This window comes from Lactuca saligna, chromosome 8, assembly GCF_052625555.1.
Source record: "Lactuca saligna cultivar CGN05327 chromosome 8, ASM5262555v1, whole genome shotgun sequence".
Lineage (NCBI taxonomy): Eukaryota > Viridiplantae > Streptophyta > Magnoliopsida > Asterales > Asteraceae > Lactuca > Lactuca saligna.
The window spans coordinates 83,644,471-83,666,905 of NC_136424.1; the positions used below are offsets into that span (position 1 = coordinate 83,644,471).

A 22,435-nucleotide genomic window follows, 5' to 3' on the forward strand; every position below is an offset into this window, starting at 1 on the left:
GATTTCCCGGAGTTCTACAACTAGAAAAAAAAAAGATTAATTTGTTTAAGTTTTTGGAATCCTTGTAACCGGGGCCATTATTCTTAATTTTCAGAAAAATTATTTTGGTATCAAGATCGATGGCACACAAAGTGAGAAAGTTAGAAAAAATTTACAAAAGTACGAAAGAATTAGTTCGTAAATGGTTTGGGACACACACACACACACACAGATATATATATATATATATATATATATATATATATATATATATATATATATGTTTGTAGGGCTAGTTATTTTGTTTCTTACATCTATTGTGTGTCCGTAAGCACAATTCTGAACCAATGCATGAATAAAATCAATGGACATGATCTGAGGGTCTACGATATTACAATAGGATAACATGTACCATATAATTACACAAATTTCAGCAAAAGAGTGTTTTTGTCAATTAACATATTTTAAAAAAGGAATTTCCGGATTTTAAGGGATAATTAATTTCTTTTTTTTTTTAAATCTGAATTTTTTAAATTAAGTCAAATTTAATTTTATTATAATTTCTAATAATTACCGATTTTATTCTATCAGAATGACAGAGATTCAAACATAAACTACTAAATATATTTTTGATTTTATTTTTGCAGAATATAGTTCATTCAATATGTTTTTTATAATTAACATGCTTAAAGTATTATGCAATATACTATCCAGAATAACATTTTCTAAAGAATACAAATTTTATTTTTTAAGAATCACTAATTACATTAATTCGTAAAGAATAATACTAAACAATTATTACATTCATTCTGAAAAAAAAATGATTACTAATGTTTTAAGAATTACATTTATTCTTAAAGATTAAAACTAAGAATGGTTAAAAAATAAAAATAAAAACATCAAAATCTAACAAAAACACTTTATACATTCTAGCTATTAATACATTCTGCTAGAAAACTCTCGTTCTTCATATTTTCTTCTTTTTCCACATCAATGTCAGCCTCTTCAAAATCTATATCCACAAAGAAAACATAATCAACTTTCAAATATTAAAACTTTTAGTATATTCTAAAATAATAAAACTATAAATTCTAATAGAATGTGTTAGAAATTAAAGACTTTTAATTTATTCTAACAGAATGTAATACTCGAGTCACTTGATCAAGTATTCCTCAAGTCACTTGATCAAATAATCGACTTAATATAATTACAATGATTCTAGAGCCTATATTATAGCTAACACAGAGGACAATACGTTGGAAAAAGGTCATATTATAGCAAGAAAGTAGGAAATATGACAATTCAAAGATCATAAAAATTTTCTGAACAAAGTAAAAGTGCTAAAAATATACTTGTAGCATCCAATGTTCGAAGGACTATAACTCAACCAGTATTAATCGAATTAAAAGGACTTTAGAACCTAACTTGTAGCTAACACAAAGGAGAACATACATAATTTTTTATAAATCATTCCAAGCTAGTATGAGAGAGATATGATAGCTCAAAGATAACAAAAAAAATGACTGAAATATTTGATTCAAGCATTTTAGCAAACAATTGGCAGGCAAAATCGGATGCTCGGATCCTTATACTCCATTTGATTAAACATACAACATATGTAATTAATAAAGACATGAATGTGACTAAATTTACAATAAAAGAGTGTATACCTTCAAATACTAACGAGTAATTTGAGATTCCATGCCATAAAATCGAGATTCCATTATGACGAATTAGAACTTGATCTTCCATTCCGACATAATTGTTGTGAAATACACCCATAATAAAAAAATTATGGTAATTATCCAATCAAGACCACTGTTCTGTACATAAAACTTATACTTTTAATTTTTTTCATTTCTTGTTGGAGCAAAAGCCTTCAAATTTCTTGTTAGAAAGAAAACTATAAACATAAACAAAAAATAAAGTTCCAACCAAACTATAGGGTTAGAAATTAACCCCATAACCTGGTTTCTTTTTTCCTTCAACCCCAAAGTCATGTTTAGGGTTAGAAATCATCCCCATAATGCTTTGCTGAAAGGTTTTCAATCAATTCTTACACTATCATTTACCATGTTTTCTTTCTTTTCCATATTAAAATGCAAAAACCTATTCATTCTATGCATACCACATGGTTAGATTCTTTAAATTCTCTTTTAGACATTTCAACAAACACTTGTTAGGTATTATCATCAAACAAGCCAAAATTCATGTTAAAAACAAGTGTAAAAATTGATTGAAAACCTCAGTTGAAACATATGTACACAACAATTAGATTTACAGAAAGAAAACTAGAAATAAAACACTCATTGCTAGTAATTCTGATAGAATGCATACCACATGGTTATATTCTTTATATTTTCTTTCAGGCATTTCAACAAACACATGTTAGGCATTATCATCAAACAAGCCAAAATTCATGTAAAAAAATAAGTGTAAGAACTGACTGAAAACCTTGATTGAAACACATGTAAAAAACAATTAGATTACAGGAAAAAAAACTAGAAATTATAATAATGGGAGAAGAAGGCTCACCTTTTCCATAAATCTCGATACTACATCCCCAACTTCTAAAATAGCAGCCAAAGGATCTTCTTCGCAGTCATACCATAACAAGAACGAGAATGAATGAGGGATGGAGAAAAACTTCTAACGTTGATTTTAGGTTGAAGCAAATCATCTGAATCAGAGACATGAACATCATATGGGGTATTTTGGGTTTCCAAAACGCCAAACTTCGACCACAAATCTTTGTAATTTCAGACCTTCAATGGAGGGGAATAGGGTTTTGAGAAGGGATACGTGATTATATTTTAGTCCACACTTGATAAAGGGATGTAGGTTTTGTAGTGTTTAATCTCTTATTTTAGGATATATTACTTAAACTATTCATTTACCATAATTAAATATACTAAGATTATCATTATACCCTTATTTATTTATTTAATTATTATATTATTTCCTGAATTCTCATTGGTGCATACATGCACACAATAGTTGTCACGAACATTTGAACTTATCTCTATGTTTGTACACATAAGCTATTCAGGAATCCCAAATAATAATAGCCAATCATGTAATCACAATGTATATAGGTTGTGTTATTAAAATGTATATTTATATGTCTTATATTATTTTCCAAATACCAATTTTCTAGCATATATGACAATTTGGACACTTGTTATATATAAATCTCCAATTCTATATATATATCTCACAAACATACATAATAAACTTTTAATATGAGAATGTATAAATATTGTATATGCATTATTGCCTTCAAATATCTCAAACAAATACACACATTCATAAAATATTATTAAGGCTAAAAGTGTATACATGATGTTTATGAGATTGCTTCTAACTTTCTATCCAAATACAATCAATCTAGAAGCAAAATTTTACCAAGACACTTAGAACTTTACAGCCAAAAACTCACTCAAACACTCTTCCTTTCCCTACTTTGTTCTGCATCATTTCACAGTCAAGATTTAATACAAAAGAAAAAAATCACGCCTACATTTCTTCTTCTTTGTTTTTCTGCCATAAACATACCATTGAAGTGAGTTCTTTTTTTTAGCGATACCAAGAGGGTAATAGCCCTATTTTTCGTGTTTCATTTCATATGAAACATCAAACCCAAACACCAATTTCATAGCTTAAAGATGAACAAATGAATCTTCTACGTGAGTGACTTCATCTTGAACATTTGGGCTTCTCTTCAAAATTTAACATTGAACGCACGTTGGGTGCAGATGCTTCATGTAGAGATTCTTGAAAATTGGTGCTTTCAGCTTGAGAATCTTCAGAGAGAACGAATCATCTGGATCACTTCAGCAGGTTCATAGATAGCAGCAAATTGATTGAGGAGGCTTCAATGCAATCTGTCACATAATCTTCAAGTACAGCTTCACCTTGCTTCTGGGGTTAAAAGATTGAATGTTGAAAGAATAATCTTCACATTTGTTCCTTCGAATGAGAATTCTTCAATAATCATAGATGAAGCTTTGGCTCAAAAAATCTCGATACAGTCTCCATGAGTCCCATTTACATCTGAATTCACTTTTCAAGACAAAGAAAATTTGAGATAAAAACACAACTAAAAGAAACTTAGTACACAATATTTTTGGATTTTTTATACTTTGTGAATAATTAAAACAGAAACAAAAGTATTTTTGGATTTTTAATTTTCTGATTTTTGTTTGATTTTGTTTTAATTCTCCCCCTAAATTTGTGCATAGAGGAAAACTATGAACAAATTTAATCAAAACAAAAATAATAGCTAAATTTAAGACTTTTAGGATCAAAGTTGTCAGACAATTCAATATCGTTTATCAGCACAGGCCTGCATGTCTGTATCTGGTCAATCACCGGTGTTGTGATCCACTTAAACACAAATGATTTTTGACAAATTGGACAGATTATAAGTGACAAGTCACTGTGATCTATATTCCTAAATGGACAATTTGGCTGACGACGACCAAGGATATTGTTGTCCACTTAAATTCAACAACAATATCAACAAAGAACCTATTAAATGATTCAATTTAGATGTACTAGAATGTGTTTCCCACTTCCCGACATACCCCGATAATCAAGAACTTCCAAAGAATACCTTACTTTAGGTGAGTATTCAATCATTAAGAGAGAAGTCAAATATAGAAATGCATATGTTGTATCCCAGGTCAGATGTCTTCCAATCACGTAGAAGGAACAACATATGACTAACATAGATAGGGGGGTTAGAGAGATAGTAGGGTGCATATGTTGTGTTCAGGTCAGATTATTTCAATCACGCAAAGGAGACAACATATGACTAACAGACAGAAAGAAATGCATATATAAGAAGGTGCAAAGAAAAAGAGTTGCATATGTTGCATTCCAGGTCAGATATGTTCCAACCGTGCAAAGGAGGCAACATATGACTGACAGATAGAAAGCAAGAAAATAATTTCATACAGACCTACTTTATCGGAAACCCCAGTCGCCCTATCAATACCGAAATTAAGGACATGAGTCCATACATCAAGGAAATGTTAGCCATAGTTCTAGATAATTAACTTTTAGCGTATCTCGCAGGTTCCCATGTTTATCTCATTGCTCAATCTACCCGAACGTCATATGGTCAGTCCAAATGAAACTATCTAAATTCACATTTTCAAGTCCTTTCGATTGTCAAACTAAGTCTAGTCCTTTTGTATCCTTTATGCCTACCAGCACATTGAACATAGAGTCTAGATAATTCGGCTTTAGTGCATTACACGCATCATAAATTTCCCTTTAGCACTATACTTCATATCATTTCCCAATTAACAAAACCTACAAACAAAAACTATAAGAAAATAAAAGATTGTCTTCAAAACGAATCATTTTAAGATAAACTCAGGAGTATCGAGAAGAAAACTCAAATCGCAAGTCACCGACTGAATTTGCATCCAGAAGTACTGAGAACGACACTCATAATCTCATAATAGATATGATAATTCTTCACATCGTTAAGCACAAACCCCATGTGTGATCATTTCCTCTCTTCCTTTCCCTCAAAGGACACATATTCTCAAACAAAGTTCTAAATGTTGTACAGTTGAGAGATGTCCCTTATCATGTGCCTGGAATAGCCACTACCAACAAACCAAAGTCTGATGATACGCCTCCATAGTTACTCCAACACAGAGCGGGATCAGTTGGTCTTTGGAAGCCAATCCATTTTGAAACTGGGTTGACTGTTACCGTCTACGCAAGGTATCTCTCCCCCATGACATGTCCTGCTTATCACAAATAGAAGATGAAGAAATATTATTAGAAGATTTGGAAGATTAAACCTTTGGTACCCATCTGTATTTGGTTTTAACCCATTTCTTGTTCGATCGGATGGGTGGCTGAATAATTTCTTTTGAACTTGAAGTCGGTTTGTCGAGATGGATTTGACCTAACTAGTCTTTGCTTCACTTGAGCATCTCTTGAGCTTGCCTTCTTGGCCGACATTCCCTTCTTGTTGTTGGGATTTGATTTCTTGGTCTTCTTTACATTCCAATCACCATTTCGCGATTTTGACCTTTGAAGGGCTTCTTTTGGCGGATCTCCCTCTTGGCGTATTTTGCCACCCTTATGCGTAGTAGGGAATGTATGCGCAATTAGGACAATTTCTGGAAATGTGTCCAAGTGTTCCACAGTGAAAACATGTCTTTTTCTTCATGTAGGAATTGTTTCTGCTTTCCCTTGGTAGCACACCCTTGCATTGTCTCTGATTGTTCCTATAAGCACACTTGCAACAGACACTCTGTTTAGCTTGAATTGGTGGCTTGTATTTACCAACAACGGGTTAATTAGAAGCAACAAATTCAGAGTTCAAGCTGTCATTTGTTTGTTCAATAGTGTTCTCCTTGTTCTCATCTTCCACTACTTTACATGCATAAGAAGTAGAATCATTAAAAATGTTCACCTTAATATTCTCAGTAGGCCCAAATTGTTCTGTATTTACTGAAGCTTGTTCAGGGAGTGGGCCAAACTGAGCAGGTATTTCTTCCCCGTTGGTCTCAAGGGGTGGGTTATAATTATCATTGAAGGGAGGTGGTATATTGTGATACCCTAAACCCTTGGTTTGATTATCTTTAAATGTTAATTGTTTTTCTATCATGGATGCAACTACCTCACTCGACACATCAATTTTCTTAAAGTTGAATTCAACATCTTTATATTTAGCTTTTAATGCATCAAGTTCGGTAGTCAGGTTAGCAATCTGTTCCTTAACATATTTATAATTTGCATATTTGTTGCTATATTCTTCTTAAAATTTCCTAAAGTCATTTGTTTTGGCCTCTAATTGCTCTTTAAGAGTTTTTTGTCCTTTCCTAAGTGTATAGCCTTCGTACTTAAGGTCCTCATTTTCTCTTGTTAATAAATCGCTTTGATCTTGAAGAAATTTAATAGTAGCTTCACAAGATTGAGAACATGAAACTTCATTGAATTTGGTGTTTGAAGAACTCATTGTTTATAAAAAAAAAAAATTGGTGTTTGGCTTGAAACCTTGAAAGTCAACCTTAAAAGTCAATTTTAAAAAATCAAACTTAAAACTCAAATCGAAAAGCTAAATGTGAAAACTTGAAAGTTAAACGAAAAATTCAAAGGTCAAACTTGAAAGTCAAAGTCAATTTTTTAGGGTCAAAAGTCAATAATGATAGTAAAAAATTAAAAGTCAAAGGTTTGGGTTGAAAATGAAATTTTAAAATTTTGAAAATTTGATTGTTTTTTTTAGTTTTAAATTTAATTTTAATAAAAAATAAACTTGTTCAAAAATCAAAGAAAATCACAACCGAAAAGAGTTTATAACCGAAAATTGTTCACGGATGAAAATAGTTTTCGGTCGAAAACAGTTCACGATCGAAAGGGTTCTTTGTCGAACAGGGTTTTCGGTTGAAAACTGATGAGTAATGGTCAACTGAAAACGCCTAGATTTGACGAAAAAGACTATTTCAAGCAGATTTTCGATCCTTTCAACCTTGAACTCACGGTTAACAACAAAAACCCAGCAACAACAACAATAACAATGAATGATTTGCAATTTAAAGCTCCAAATTGATCCCAACTCAGCTGAAAACAAGCTTGGTCAACATTGATACTAATGTGGCTCTAATACCAATTGTAAGTCCCATAAAAGTTGAATAACCAACTAGTGATCAAACAATCAAGCTAAAATATGATGAAAGAAGAAGGAGTAGAAACCAATTCAACCAAATTGCATACGATTTCAATTAACTCAATCGTCTGGTACAATGGAAGCAAAACACACACATACATGACCGAAAACTGCTACTGACATATGACAACTACTGACACTATATATAGGGAACAGTAACCGAAAACGGTTTGCGGCCGAAAACACCATCTGGATCGAAAACGACGTTTTCGGTCCACCCAACCAAAAACCCATGAAATACTTATACAAAGCCTAGAAAACACAAATGACTAGCTTAAACCAACAAAATATGACCTAACACTATAAGATACATGGAATGGTTTGGTAGTTATGATCAAGGAATTTGATTATTGTCATTACCTAATTTCATTTCAAAGTTTATCTCCGAGTTTACTTACTAGACTTTCCAAGCTTAATGATATAAATGTGATATGTTCTTAGATCAATAACAAGAAGCATAGATAAAATGGTAGCTTGGACTATCTTTATATATATATATATATATATATATATATATATATATATATATATATATATATATATATATATATATATTTAAAACATAAATCTGATGATGTCACCTTCAACAATCAGAACCATTCATTGAATTTCTTTGATTGATTTCAACCCTTAGATCGTTCTTAATATTTCTGGTGACGTTATTCTAACAAAACAATTCACTATTTATTTACGTCTATCATAACTATTTCCCATATTCAAATCGAAAAATTAGCAACCAAAGACGGGAACTTAACTAACCATCAACATTATCCTAATTTTAAAATTTTAAAAATAATCCTAAAATGTTCTACATTATCTAGCCTAACTACATTTTGAAATTCAACATTTAAGGAATAAAATAAAAATGATTTTTATCTTATCACTCCAAAATCAACTTGGATTCAATACATATATATGACATATTCCGCAAAAACCCATTTTAATTTTTCCTTCCACACTCCTGCAAAAGGTGGGTTTTTATTGTGCTTTATCTATGTTTTCACCTCTTCGTTTATATTGATATTCACGATACTAAATCAATTCTTCTTCCTTTCTACAACCTTCTATAGCAGTAAATAATTGTTAGCTTGGTTAATCAAAGGCAAAAAGGTACGCATTTCATTGTTTATCAATACTTCTTCATTTTTACAGCCTTCAATATGATAAGTGTTCATACTCATTTTTTTTTTTGCTTTGTTGTTTTCTGTGAAATATATCAACATATTATGTATGTTTTGATTTGATACCATCCTACTTCCATTAACCCATAATTGCATCCAACTATTATCTTGCAAAATACAATTAATGTTTATTTTTGTTTTTTTTCATGGTTAAGTATGTTTATGTTAATTAAACAACATCATATTTACATTAAAGAAAAATCTTGTGAATCTTTGAATTACTTTTTTCACTATATCTCATAGTTATCTCTAATACTTTTCTATTTCTTGTAGCACAAGCAAAATGACACATAACATTGACAGTGAAATCGTCATTGATAAGTTGGCTGACATAGATGCCTCTAAAGAATTATGGAATATTCGTGTTCAAGTTGTCATGATTTGAAAACAGACATACAAAAACAACCCAAACATTGTCAGCAACTTGGACATGATTTTAATGCACCAGGAGGTAAGATTAAAATAATATGAAAAAAAAACTCATGTTTTTTTTCATATAATAATATTCTTTATCACATACAGGGCACTAGAATACATACAACAATAAAAAAATCTCATAAATGCATTTCAAGCCCTCTTAGAAGAAGGAGTTGTAAGGCAAATCACTAACTTTGGTATGGCCAGAAACGAAGAAGATTACATGTTGGTTGCTCACAAGCATAAGATAAATTTCTACAAGGCAACCACAATTCGTATATCAACTCCTTTTGTTGACAGGGTCGATCCTTTTAATTTTGTGAGTTCTCATGTGATGATAACCAGAAAATTTGACACTCGTGTTGCATTTTGTGAGTTTTTTCCCTTAACAGTTTTGCATTTATTATATTATATATTTTTTTAACCAATTTATACTATAATAATTTATTCAAATTTACTTTTTGTAGATTTTACTGGTCAAGTTGTATCTACTGAACCCATGCGAGTGATTAAGGAGAATGCAAGGGAAACAAGGCTAATAAGTATTGTTTCACAAGATTTGAGGTACTTTTCTTTATTTTTCATTAATTTATCATGTTTAATATTTTATTAGTATAACCCAAACAATAAATTATACTAGTAGGAAAATGCAAGTTGCTTTGTGGTATGGTTTTGCATTGAAGTTGAAAAGCTACATATCTGAACATCAAAATGAAAATGCTCTTGTGATCATCCTCCTACGTATGACAAAGCTCAAGACTTTGGGTGGTAAGAATAATTATTTTTAGATGTCTATGCTCATTACATTTATATTTTATTTATAATATGAAATAATCTATTACTCCAATTGCTATTTATAGGTCAGCCACAAGTCGGTAACTGTTTATTTGGGTCGAGATTGCATATTAATGATGATGATATGCATCATATTTCAGAATTTAAAAAGGCACATGTATTTGATGATTATGAAATAATTATTTATTGTTTTATTTTTACTTATTCTTAATCAATAATTATTATTATTGTTGGTCTTCTTCATTTTTCCTTCTTATATGGCAAATGTTCAAAAGGATTTCCAAAAGACTTTACAAATGACACATATATTGATGATGGTGGTTATCCAGTTTACCGAAGACGCGACAAAGGAAACAATGTCGTGAAAAACAGAGTTTCTTTGGGCAATAGGTATAATAATTTAATTTTTTTATATAAACATTTATTTCTTTATAAATGTTATCTTTTATAGGAAAGATATGTTAAATGATCTTAATTTTCTTTATGACATTTTGTTTCTTTTTTCATATATGTTGTTCCATATAATAAGACACTTTTGAAGCAATACCAATCCCATATGAATCTTGAGTGGTTTAATCAGCTTGGATCGATAAGGTACCTTTTTAAGTATATTAACAAAGGTCCAAACAGGATCATTGCGTCTTTTTACGACGGCAAAAATAACAAAAAACAACATAAAGAAAATAACGATCGTGATGAAATTGTTGAGTATTACAATTGTCGTTATATTTCTGCTTGTGAGGCATGTTGGAGACCTTTTAGGTATGTCATTCATTATAGAACACCACCTGTTGAAAGGTTGTCATTTCACCTACAAGACACACAACCTGTTGTATTTAAACCATCCCAATGTGTTACTAATGTTGTTTCTAAACCAACTATTGTTGCTTCTCAATTTTTGGCCTGGATGGAATGTAATAGCTACGACGAAAAGGCAAGGGAGTTATCCTATGTTGAATTCCCAACTCAATATGTTTGGAATAAATTAGATAAAGTATGGACAAGAAGAAAAACAAAGACAAAATCACTTGGCAGAATTAATCATGTGTCTCCCAAGTCTAGTGATGTTTATTACTTGCGCATTTTGCTCAACAAAGTAAAGGGTCCTACTTGCTATGAAGATATTAGAACGGTTAACGGGACCATTTATGACTCTTACAAAGATGCTTGCTACGCTCTTGGTCTATTAGACGATGATAGAGAGTACATATCTTCTATACAAGAAACACATTATTGGGCCACCACTTCTCTCTACAGGTCTCTATTTGTTATGTTGATTATATCATATAGTCTATCCCGACCTCATCATGTTTTTAAAGAGACATATAATTGTCTTTCTGATGATGTCGTTCACGTTCGTGAACAAGAAATAGGCGTGAAAGGTACATTCACACAAAAACGTTCCCATTTTAATTGATATTATACATAAATTATTTCATTACTTTTTAATGTTTTCAGGCTTGAAGCTAAAACCGGAAGCAATTTACCACCTAACGTTGTTGTACATTGAGAAATATGTATTGAGTTGTGGACTGAGTCTTAAGCAAATACCTAATATGCCATTACTTGGTCACAAATATATTCAAGATTCTTGTAATATGCTAATTCAAGATAAACTTAAGTATGATCCCTCAATCTCGAATCTGAACATCAAGAACTGCATTCAAAATTAAATGTCGAGCAAAAAAATATTTATGATATAATTATGAATGCAGTTAACAACAAAAAGGTGGTGTCTTTTTCCTCTATGGTTATGGAGTAAAAGGAAAAATATTTGTTTGGAAGACATTGTCTGCTACTATTAGATCTAAAGGTGAAGTAGTTATTAATGTTGCTTCAAGCAGAATTGCAGCACTCTTGCTTTCTGGTGGTAGGACAACGCATTCAAGACTTCATATACCAATTAACTTGAATGAGATTTCGTTTTGTTCTATTACACCAGGTAACGATGTAGCTTCCCTGTTGAACAAAGTGAACCTTAGAATTTGGGACGAAGCCCCGATGATGCATCGTCATTGTTTCGAAGCAATTGATAGGACACTTAGAGATATTATCCTTCCTAAGAACAATGATAAACCATTTGGAGGCAAGACCATTGTATTTAGAGGCGCCTTTCGACAAATTCTTCCAGTAACACAAAGAGGAAATCGTTCAGCTATTGTGCAGGCATCATTGTATTCATCAAGATTATGGCGTCAATGTACATTTTTATGTTTGACTATAAACATGAGGCTTCAGTTTGGTTGTCCAAACAATGATTTTGAAGAGACAAAATCATTTGCTGATTAGATTCTTAAAACTGGTGAAGGTACTATCAGTGGTCATAATGATGGTGAAGTTGAAGTTGAAGTTGAATTTCCAGAAGATGTGATCGTTCCCTCTACGGGTGACCATGTTCATTCAATTGTATTGTGCATTTATTCATCTTTTCATAACCATCTTGATGATCCATCGTATTTTAAAGATAAAGCTATTTTGGTCCCTACTAATGAAGAAGTTGATGCTATCAACAACTAAATGTTAGAATTGATGAAAGATTAAAGGAAAACATATATGAGTTCAAATTCCTTATGTGAGACCGAGACAGAAGATTCTTTTGAGGAATCAGTATACTCTCCGGATGTGTTGAACGCTTTTAAGGCCTTTGGAATTCCCAACCATAAACTTATAGTAAAAAAAGATGTTCCAATCATGTTGTTTTGTAATATCGACCAAACCAGAGGACTATGCAATGGTACTAGATTACAAATCGTAAGGCTTGGAAGACACGTCATTGAAGCACAAATCATATCTGGTAGATTTTTCAACGAAACTACTTATATACCTCGCATGAAGTTGACCCCATCCGATTTAAAAATTCTATTCCGTTTTCAACGTATGCAATTCCCAATAGCAGTTTGTTTCGCTATGACCATTAACAAAAGTCAAAGGCAATCGTTATCAAATGTTGGATTTGCGTAGATTTGTTTTCAGCCATGGTCAGTTATATGTAGTTGTTTCTCATGTAATAAGCAAAAAAAGTTTGAAGGTACTTATATGTGACGAAGAAGATCGTTCAACTAATAAAACAAAAAACGTTGTCTACAAAGAGGTCCTTCAACGTTTATAGTTATTTATCGATTTCAGTGTTTCTTCTTCACTTTTCAATATTAACAATAGCCATAAACTTTTTTTTATAATTATTATGCAATATATATAAATGTTTTGGTATTTTTTTAATATGTCCCCGCATTTAACGCGGATTATAATCTAGTTAGAAAACTACAATATAAATATAAGTTGGTACTTGGTATTTGGTACTTAACTTATGTACGTGATATTTGATACTTAACTTATGTGATGATATAACCGTACATCCTCGAATCTAGAAACATTATCCTTTGGATTGTAACTCATAACTTTCGGGACCTGAATTTCGTAAAACTGTTATAAAATAATTAAATATTTTAAAGAAAAACAAAAATACTTTTAACCCAAGACCATAATATATCAAATATATCAAGGCTCCTTTTGAGAAGCAACAAATTACCCCACCCATTCAAATAATATATCAAATAAAAACCACGTCTCATCTTATTACTTTTAAAATTTGATACTTTTAGAAAGAGATATCTGCAACCATTTTGCGTGGTATATATGTATATCACCAAATAGGGGATAATTTGGTTTAATTTGTTTTAATTTTTAGAAAAGGTTGAATCCATTTGTTAATACCCAAGAGACAAGAGGCCTAAAGCCAATAAGCCAACCATCAATACTAAGTTACTCGAGTTAGGTTGGCCCATTACCAACTAATTGGGGTTGGGCCAACTAAAGCCGAAGCTGACGAAATAGATAGAAATATCCTTCTAGGGTTTGATTCCTGCGATACCTGTATATAAATTAGGGTTCTATCAATCGATTTTCTCATACTCAAGCTTTCAGTTCCAGGTAACATTTAAAGTAAAGTTATGTTTTTTTTGTAATTCTGGTTGGAATTGGGGTTGCAGATGATGAAAAAAATCATAATATTTGGGCTGATTTAAACCATGAGGCTCCAAAATCGAGCTTTTTAAAACTGATGCGTTCCCTTCCCACCACTGTAATCTATTGTTGCTGCTGATTAATGTATTTTTTTCTTCTTCATGTGATTTACATACCTGTAAGTCGGTCTATGTTTCTATCAACACATCAACGTTTTCTTAATTGCATACTCGATTTATATGTTAGGATTTAAATTCAACATTTGTTTTTCTAGAGGAACGAGGGTTGCAGATGATGAAAAAACTTGATATTATTTGGGCTGATTTAATCCATGAGGCTCCAAAATCGAGCTTTTTAAAACTGATGTTACCCCCTTCATCATCTATCATGCTATCTATTGCTGTTGATTAGTTTTTTGTAGTTCGATTTTTAGCATGCGAGTGTGGAAGCAAAAAATCAGTGATTTTAGTAGTTAGGAACTGATGATTTGGATTTAATTTTGATGACATAAATCAAGAAATAGTAAATATGATGTTATGGTATATTTATAGTCGTGTACAAGTTTTTCTGCAAAAATGATAACGTGAATTTGTAAAATATTTGTTCCTCAACGAACATAAAAAGATTTGAGGTGAGATCGTTGTCAGTAATGATGCTGGGTCTTATGTGCGCACTCGTAACTTGTAAACATTACATCCGTTGACTTGAGATTCGTTTATAAGAAATTTAATCTTAAAACACCATTTCACTTTGAAGCTTGTTAAAAGTTGGCCCCCATATGTCTTAATTAGTGACTTAATAAGCCCTTAGTAGAAAGGAAAAAGGGTGCAATGTTGGATGTCGTCAGAGCAACCAACTTTTGAAATTGGATGTGTAAAAACACGGTTCTTAATCAATTAAATCCGTAACGTTAAACTTCTAATTTAGGGCTAATCCTAGAGCTTAATAATTACTGAATTGGATGGATATGAGCTTAATTGGTTAAGTTCTTAATGAGTGGGACAAAAATTAAAGTTAATTTTGTTGTTATTACAAAGTCTTGAAACTGTCCATTAATTTTGAAAAATCATATAAAAATGTTTAAAGTGCACGAAACTCGTGTCCTAGAAAGGTATGGATGTGTAGTTTCATCCAATACCAAAGGCCTGCCTTTTCCAACACAAATGTACAGTTTTCGCAATGGGTGCAGGTTCGTCTGAAGATTCCATTGACCACTTTAGTCATTTTATAAAAATCAAAATTAAATGTAGGAAAATTCAAAATACATGAGGTTTCTTTTTGGAATTTGGTAATTGTATCCGGTTTGTTCCATAAAATGGGTTTTGTGTGATGAGAAATTAAATTGATTCCTACTTTTTATGCCTACAAATATGCCTACCCAATAAAATTATGACAAGTGTCATCTTTCTATATTTTTTAAACTAAATCATTAAGATTATATTAGGAATATATCAAATACAATTAAATTGAATGGTGATTTGTCATAATTTTAGTGGGTAGGAATAATTGTAGGAGTAAAAGGTAGGAGGCAATTTAATTTCTCTTGTGTGATTGATTCCTATGTTGCATGGATTTGGAATTCTTCAAAGGCTGGTCTTAGAATAATGTCTGTTTGCAATAATTATCTTGTAAAACGTGTAATTAGTTATAGAAATATCTAATTGGCATGAAGTCGTGGTTGAGTTTAGATAAGGTAGTTTAGAATATATATATATATATTTTTCATAGTTTGTTCCTCACTCATTTTAGTGTGTTTGTAACAATTTTCACTGATTGGTCCAGAAAAGAAGCTAATTTTTATAATCAAATTGTGAAATCTATAAAAATGATAGAAATTTTTAATATGTACCTTATATCAATGAAAAGCTAAGGAAATATTATGTAAGAATTAATGATAACCTTTGTAAAAGAATGGAGTTAAGAAGGGTAAATCAGTCTATGGGATAGTAGTTGGTACCAACATTATATGTGATGATATGATAAGTGCTATGTGCATCAGATATGATCGGTATTATGTTCGTATTATTATTATGATTATTCATTGAATGTTCCGTTTACAGTTTATTAACATTTTTCAAAGGAAAAGACACAGTTGGACTCATATAAACTCTCGCCTAAAGTTTTTAGTTAGTTTCTTTCATAATATAATGCTTAAGTAACCGGGATTTCTTTTTAAATTTCCACATTTCTTATGGTGTTATGGTTTTCAAAATATTTATACGTTGATGACATTTTGGAAACGTCAACAACATGATATTTCAAATGTTTTTACTACAAATGGTTTCAATTATAAAAAATCAGGATTTTCTGATGAATAAACTTTGATAATTATTTTTGGAATTTGTTTAAGGATGTTTTTAGTAATATTGATATTTTGTTTTGAATGTTTTAAAAGTGATATTTTCACGTTTTCCTAATAAAGGATTTCTAACATTGTGGTGGTATGAGGTTGTATAACGATGGATATGTCGTACAATATCCCTAGTCCATTGCCAGAGCCGAACGCGGCGTACCCATTTTTCTCTTGTTTAATTCAACTCTCTTTCTCTTTTTTTTATTAGTTTTCCAATATATATTTTTTAAATATTTTTTTTACATTATATATATATATATATATATATATATATATATATATATAGGTCTGATAATCGTGTTGTGTTCGGGCTGGCGTGTTGTGGGTTGGCGGGTTGACGGGTCAAAATATGTCAACCCAAACGCGACCCATTTAAATATACAGGTCACAGGTTGGTGGGTCACGGGTTGACGAGTTTGGAACATAAACCCATATATGATTCGTCAACCCATTTATTTATATGAGTTCGCATGTTGGCGGGTTTGTGGGTTAGATTCCATAAATAAACTTGAAAATTAAACATGATTAAATTCTTGATGGTTGATGCATATCCAAATTTTAGACACTTAAGTCTTAAACATCCAAATGAAAATTAAAAATATTCATAGAAACATGTTTAAACTAAACATTAATACAAACATAGATAATTTAAGTGGTGTATGAATCAATGGTATATATATTATATAATACTTATTAAATATTAATACTTGATACATAAATACATTTAAAAATAAAATATAATTTTTTTATTAAAAATATAAACGGGTTGGCGGGTCCACGCGTTAATTTTTTTAGAAACCCATATATGATCCGTTTAATAAACGGATTGGCGGGTTGACATGTTAGCGGGTTGAAAAACTCAACTCAAATCCATTTATTTCGTGTCGTGTTGTGTTGCGGGTGGTGTCGCGGGCCGTATCGAGAATTGTCAGCCCTATAAAGACACACACAGAGAGAGAGAGAGAGAGAGTGTGTGTGTGTTCAATTGAGAAAAAAGGGTTGAGAATGAATATAGACCATTCATTTCAAATCTACCGCTTCAGGGTACCGGCCGAAGGAACGTGTCATATTCATATATGAATATGTATCTGGATATTTATATTTATATATGAATAAGTGTATCTGAATATGCATATTCATATATGAATAAGTATAGATGAACTATTTATTTATATATGAATATAGCGACGGTGGGTGGTGGCGAAGGAGGTGGTGGTTGGTTGCAAAGGTGGTGTTGGTGGTTGGTGGTGGTGATGGTGATGGTTTGTGCCGGAGGGGAGGTGGTTGATTCATATATGAATACATTTATATTTATATTCATATATGAATATTACTCATCCTCCGTCGGACGGATACACCGAAGGGTTTTGCGGCAAAAATAAATGATCGATTGAGAATGATTTCACATTCTCTAACTTTTTTTTTTTATAAATTTCATGTTAAGTAGTTTTAATTTCAATTAATGGATTTAAAATAATTTGTGTATATAAAATAAATTGTTAAATGTAGCATGCCATGGTGACTAGGGTGTTTTTATGGATGAGTCGGTTTGATCCGATCCAATCAAGTGAATCCAAATTGATTTGATTTTCAAAATATGGATGTAAATAGTCCAAACTAAATTCAAATTCAATTCGATCTATCCAAATTGTAGTTCAGTTGGATTGACTTTATAATTCGGTTTTCAAAAATCGTAACATTTTAAAACCACATATAATTAGAATATTAGTCAACTTTTTAGAAGAAACAAAAAGAAATTATTTTGTTGTGGTTTAAAATTTATATGTAACATCCTGTTTCGATAAGTTTCTTATTTTCAGGATTGTGGACAATGAATGGATTAAGTAAGGTCTTGGGCTTCAAGGGAATAGGGTTTAGACCTTATTAGATGATGATAATGTTGGATAAGTGATTAAAGCCTTGGTTTGTGTCTTGAAGTCAAAGGGTAAAATAGGAAAAATGATGTTTTACACTTCTTTCATGACGTATGGTTTTTAGTTCAACATGTGCTAAACCAAAACTACATAGATAAAAGTATCAGGCTTGTTAATACTTTTCCGTGAATATAAAGATCATCGAAATGGAGTTGAAACAAAAAAGTTATGACTGCTTGAAGTTGGAGTGGAATTGGGTGAAAAACTATTCTCGCGAGGTGAGAATATATTCTTACGACATGAAAACTGTGCAACCTAAAGCTCACGAATTTTATAGGGTTTTCAAGGTAGTTAAAGGTAAGAATTCATAAGGTATTTTCTTAGCCTCCATCATATCTAGAACGTCTCCATTTTCAAGATTTAAGCATCCCCTCTCCTATTTCATCCATTTTTGGAGTTTTTGGTGCTTTTGAAGCAATGCTTTCATGTAACATTCTTGAAGCTTGGCAATTGAAGATCTCAACTTTCCTTTACCTTCTAGACCTTTGTCAGTTATAAAGTTCCAACTTTTATTGCATTACATCTTTGGATCTAACTGTATTTGGTGTTTTGGTCCATTTTAATGAGTTTTGCGTGAGAGTTGGGAATAAAGTTTGTAACTTTATTACTATCCAAGGACCTAAGGACAATGTATGTTTCAGATCCGGACTCCAACACCTTTTTTATATGTTTAGAATGTTTTCTTGGATCTCATGGACTAGGAAAGTTTTGATATTTTGCCTTCCCTTTCAGCCATTCAAGTTATTTTGGTCATGGTTATTTTGGTGTATTAAAGTTTAGATCTCGAAAGATTGAGACATTATTATGGATAAAATTGGAAACTTTATCCATCTAAACATCATATTGATTCATATATGAAGGTTGGAGACTTGGAATTAATGGATTTAGCTGAGAGAGATGCATTCTTAGTCCCTTTGAGACTTAAAGACTAGATCTTGATTCTTTGGACCATCCTAATGAATAAAGTTAGAGACTTCATCCATTATGAAGCTATTTAGCACTTAATCACTTAATGAAGATTTTGACCTTCTAGCCAAAAATCACGACGTGACATAGAATGTGTCACGATGTGATGGTGCCTAAAATCACGATTGTTTTTTCATTGCATTCTCATGATGTGACCAAGGGATGGTCACGAGGTGACATCGACTTTGACTAAGCTGGGCGTTGACTTTTTGTCAAACTTGGGTAGAATTGAGCATTGGACTAAGGATTGGTCTCGATTCATTTTTAGGAAGTTTGGGTTGCCTGTTATGATGTTGAGGTTGCTGTTGGGTTTTTATTGAATAGTTCAGGTGATTCTTCTCACTATATTATGTAGGATGCTATTTGTCTATGTGATACTTGCATGGAAGACCATGATGGTAGCCCATGACAATTGTATGAAAGATCTAATGGGTTTTAGGCATAATGAAAACAAACTTAAAACTCTTAAGTGTGCATGCAACCTAAAACGAAAATCTATGTTTTCTTTATTGAACATTATTGTTATTATAGCAAATAACAATGATCATTGACTTGTAGAAGCTTTGGAAGCAAACAACAAAAATATCGTGCCTCTAGTGGTTCACACCCAAACTAGCAAGAAGAATATTATGGAGAGAGGAGGCAGGAGAGAAATTTTTTCGCTATTCCTTAGAATAATAGAGTGGCCGAAAAATGCTAGGGGTAAGGCTTCTTATATAGTGCAACTTGAAAACCCTAGACAAACCCAAAACCAATATAATAATATTATCTTGAATTGATAATTATCTAGCTTCCTAATTATCCTCCAAGGATAATTCTAGAAACCCTAAAGGACTCTAGAAACCATCCACCATATGTGCGGAAGGTTCTAGAGCTTTTTATTCAACTATTGAATAATTACACTTTAGACCCTGCACTTTTAATTAATTCCATTAATCCCGAAATTATTTCCAATTTATTTCTGAATAATTATTAATTGAATATTACTATTTCTAATTAATATATTATTCTCATAATATATTAATAAATTATTTATTTCAATTTAATAAACAAATAATAAATTAACCTCTCTCTTCAAAAATCATCCTGCCCAATTGCTAGGTTTGAGAGCAACCCAAAAGGATTGTGTTACTATCAATTCAAGTTTATACAAATTATAATTATGTATAATAAGACCGTAAGGGTAACACATGGCATTTGTATGTAATACCGGGATTTGGCCATCAATATTGTAAGGAAAGACCATTAGAGTAGCCTATGACACTTGTATGTAAGACCGAGATTTGGCCATCGACATTGCAAGAAAAGACCATGGGGGTAGCCCATGACACTTGTATGTAAGACGAAGATTTGGCCCTCGACATTGCAAGGAAAGACCATGGGGGTAGCCCATAGCACTTATATGTTTGATATATGGTATTTTGGGGAATTCGTTAAGTTTTAAGCGTACAGTTTATGTTTAAAATATTTTTAGGTACTTTTGGTTTCAAAAGGAAGGTCCGGCTTGATAGTATTGCATCCCTTGAAGATTATTTCGTAAAGATTATTTATGATTTTACTCTGATGTTTTGAAAATACTTTTACTCAGATCATCTTTTGAAATAAAGAAGAAAAGGTTATGACTTAATAAAAATGAATATTTTTCTTGGTATTTTTATGATGTTACGTTATAAACAATTACTAAAAAAAATATTATAGTTTAATATTTTATAGATAAAAAAACATTTGAAAGAAATTTCACATTATTGGTTTTTATTAGGTGATTTTTTTATAATTCATTTGAAAAATAACTTACTAAGTTAATAAACGATTATATATATATATATATATATATATATATATATATATATATATATATATATATATATATATATATATATATATATATATATATATATATATATTAAATTGTTGTTCGTTTTTTTTGAATTACCCGGTTCTTATTTTATAAACCAAAACCAAATTCGAAATCCAAAATAATAATTAGCTTTTATCGAAACCAATCTAAAAATCGGAATATTAAATCAACTAGTCCAATCCAAAAGTTTAGTCAAACACTTTAGTTTATAAAGACATTAAACAACCCTAATGGTGACTATTCTTTATTACCAACAAGAAATATTAAAAGTATGGTAATATGGAGATGACATATGTGTAAGAGAAAAAAGAATGACAACATAAGATCAACCTGATTATATTGATAAAACGTCCGACATTCTTAAAATAACTAGAACCAAAAATAGAAAGGAGGTTTGTCTTTCTTATAGAAAAACTAATCTCACTTTGAATTATCATTACTAATGTCCGATGTTTGCTAGTTAGGGTGAAAAAAGTTATTTAATTCATCTCGCTGTCATATTAAGATTTTTCATCATTTCAACGTACAACACATAAATAATATATTTCTCAACTCATGTTCCATCTCACTATTTTTAGCTAATTTATTTAGCAATTTCAAAATAAAATAAAACATAATATATTTATGATTTTTGTAATCTTTAAAATAAACTTATACTAATTTATAACCAAAAAAATATAAAAAAAATATCAAAATTAACATTTAATTAAAAAACCACACCACAATAACATAAATTAAAACCACACTACAATAACATTAAATTAAATCCTAAAACAAAAAACAAAATAACTTAAAAAAAAACATACTACAAACAACAAACGAAAACTAAAAGAAATACTTAAATTCTAAAAAACAGAAAGGTGATTTTTTGAAATATTTTACACAGTTTCGTAATGAAAAATCTTTAATGTTATGATGTTTGTGATACTCATTTTTTGCTACGCTTGAAACTTCTTCATCAGAAACTCGGACTCCTGAGTATTCATCTTTTTTGGAAGAAAGAAATGTGTTGTTTTGAAACGGTAAAAGTTGGTATTTATAATATGTAATTTTATAAAAAAATAAATAAATAAATAAATAACTTCAAATTTTTGTTTGTTGGAGAGAAGAAATCTCAGGTTCCTCGATCCGCATGTGAGCCAAAAACCTCAACTCGCGACGAGTCAGAGTAAATCAATTGATACCGTGGTCCCAAAACCACCAATCCGTTGTCGCTTCATCCGCCCTAATGGAAGAAAATGGAAAGAAAATTTTGTTCTTTTGCTTCATAGTTTTAGACACAACATAGCTTAA

The 22,435-nt window shown here is 31.1% G+C and overlaps 1 protein-coding gene, 1 long non-coding RNA gene and 2 other non-coding genes across 5 annotated transcripts; all 4 read left to right on the plus strand.

Moving 5' to 3' along the window:
• Positions 1-9,472: 9,472 nt before the first annotated feature.
• On the plus strand, positions 9,473-12,585 carry LOC145009823 (uncharacterized). The gene is made up of 8 exons (XM_078968452.1): positions 9,473-9,644; positions 9,741-9,837; positions 9,887-10,041; positions 10,134-10,225; positions 10,598-11,450; positions 11,527-11,661; positions 11,798-12,268; positions 12,377-12,585. Exons 1-8 carry the CDS (start codon positions 9,473-9,475, stop codon positions 12,583-12,585), a joined length of 2,184 nt encoding a protein of 727 aa, XP_078824578.1.
• Positions 12,586-13,855: 1,270 nt separating this feature from the next.
• On the plus strand, positions 13,856-14,681 carry LOC145008235 (uncharacterized). 2 transcript variants are annotated; one of them, XR_013663312.1, is made up of 2 exons: positions 13,856-13,998; positions 14,278-14,681. It is a non-coding gene; the product is annotated as an uncharacterized LOC145008235 (long non-coding RNA). The 2 variants fall into 2 exon arrangements; XR_013663311.1 differs by having other exon boundaries at positions 14,306-14,681.
• LOC145013405 (small nucleolar RNA SNORD36) lies at positions 14,052-14,135 on the plus strand. The gene has a single exon (XR_013664966.1). It is a non-coding gene; the product is annotated as a small nucleolar RNA SNORD36 (small nucleolar RNA).
• On the plus strand, positions 14,317-14,401 carry LOC145013406 (small nucleolar RNA SNORD36). Its single transcript, XR_013664967.1, has one exon. It is a non-coding gene; the product is annotated as a small nucleolar RNA SNORD36 (small nucleolar RNA).
• Positions 14,682-22,435: the final 7,754 nt, after the last annotated feature.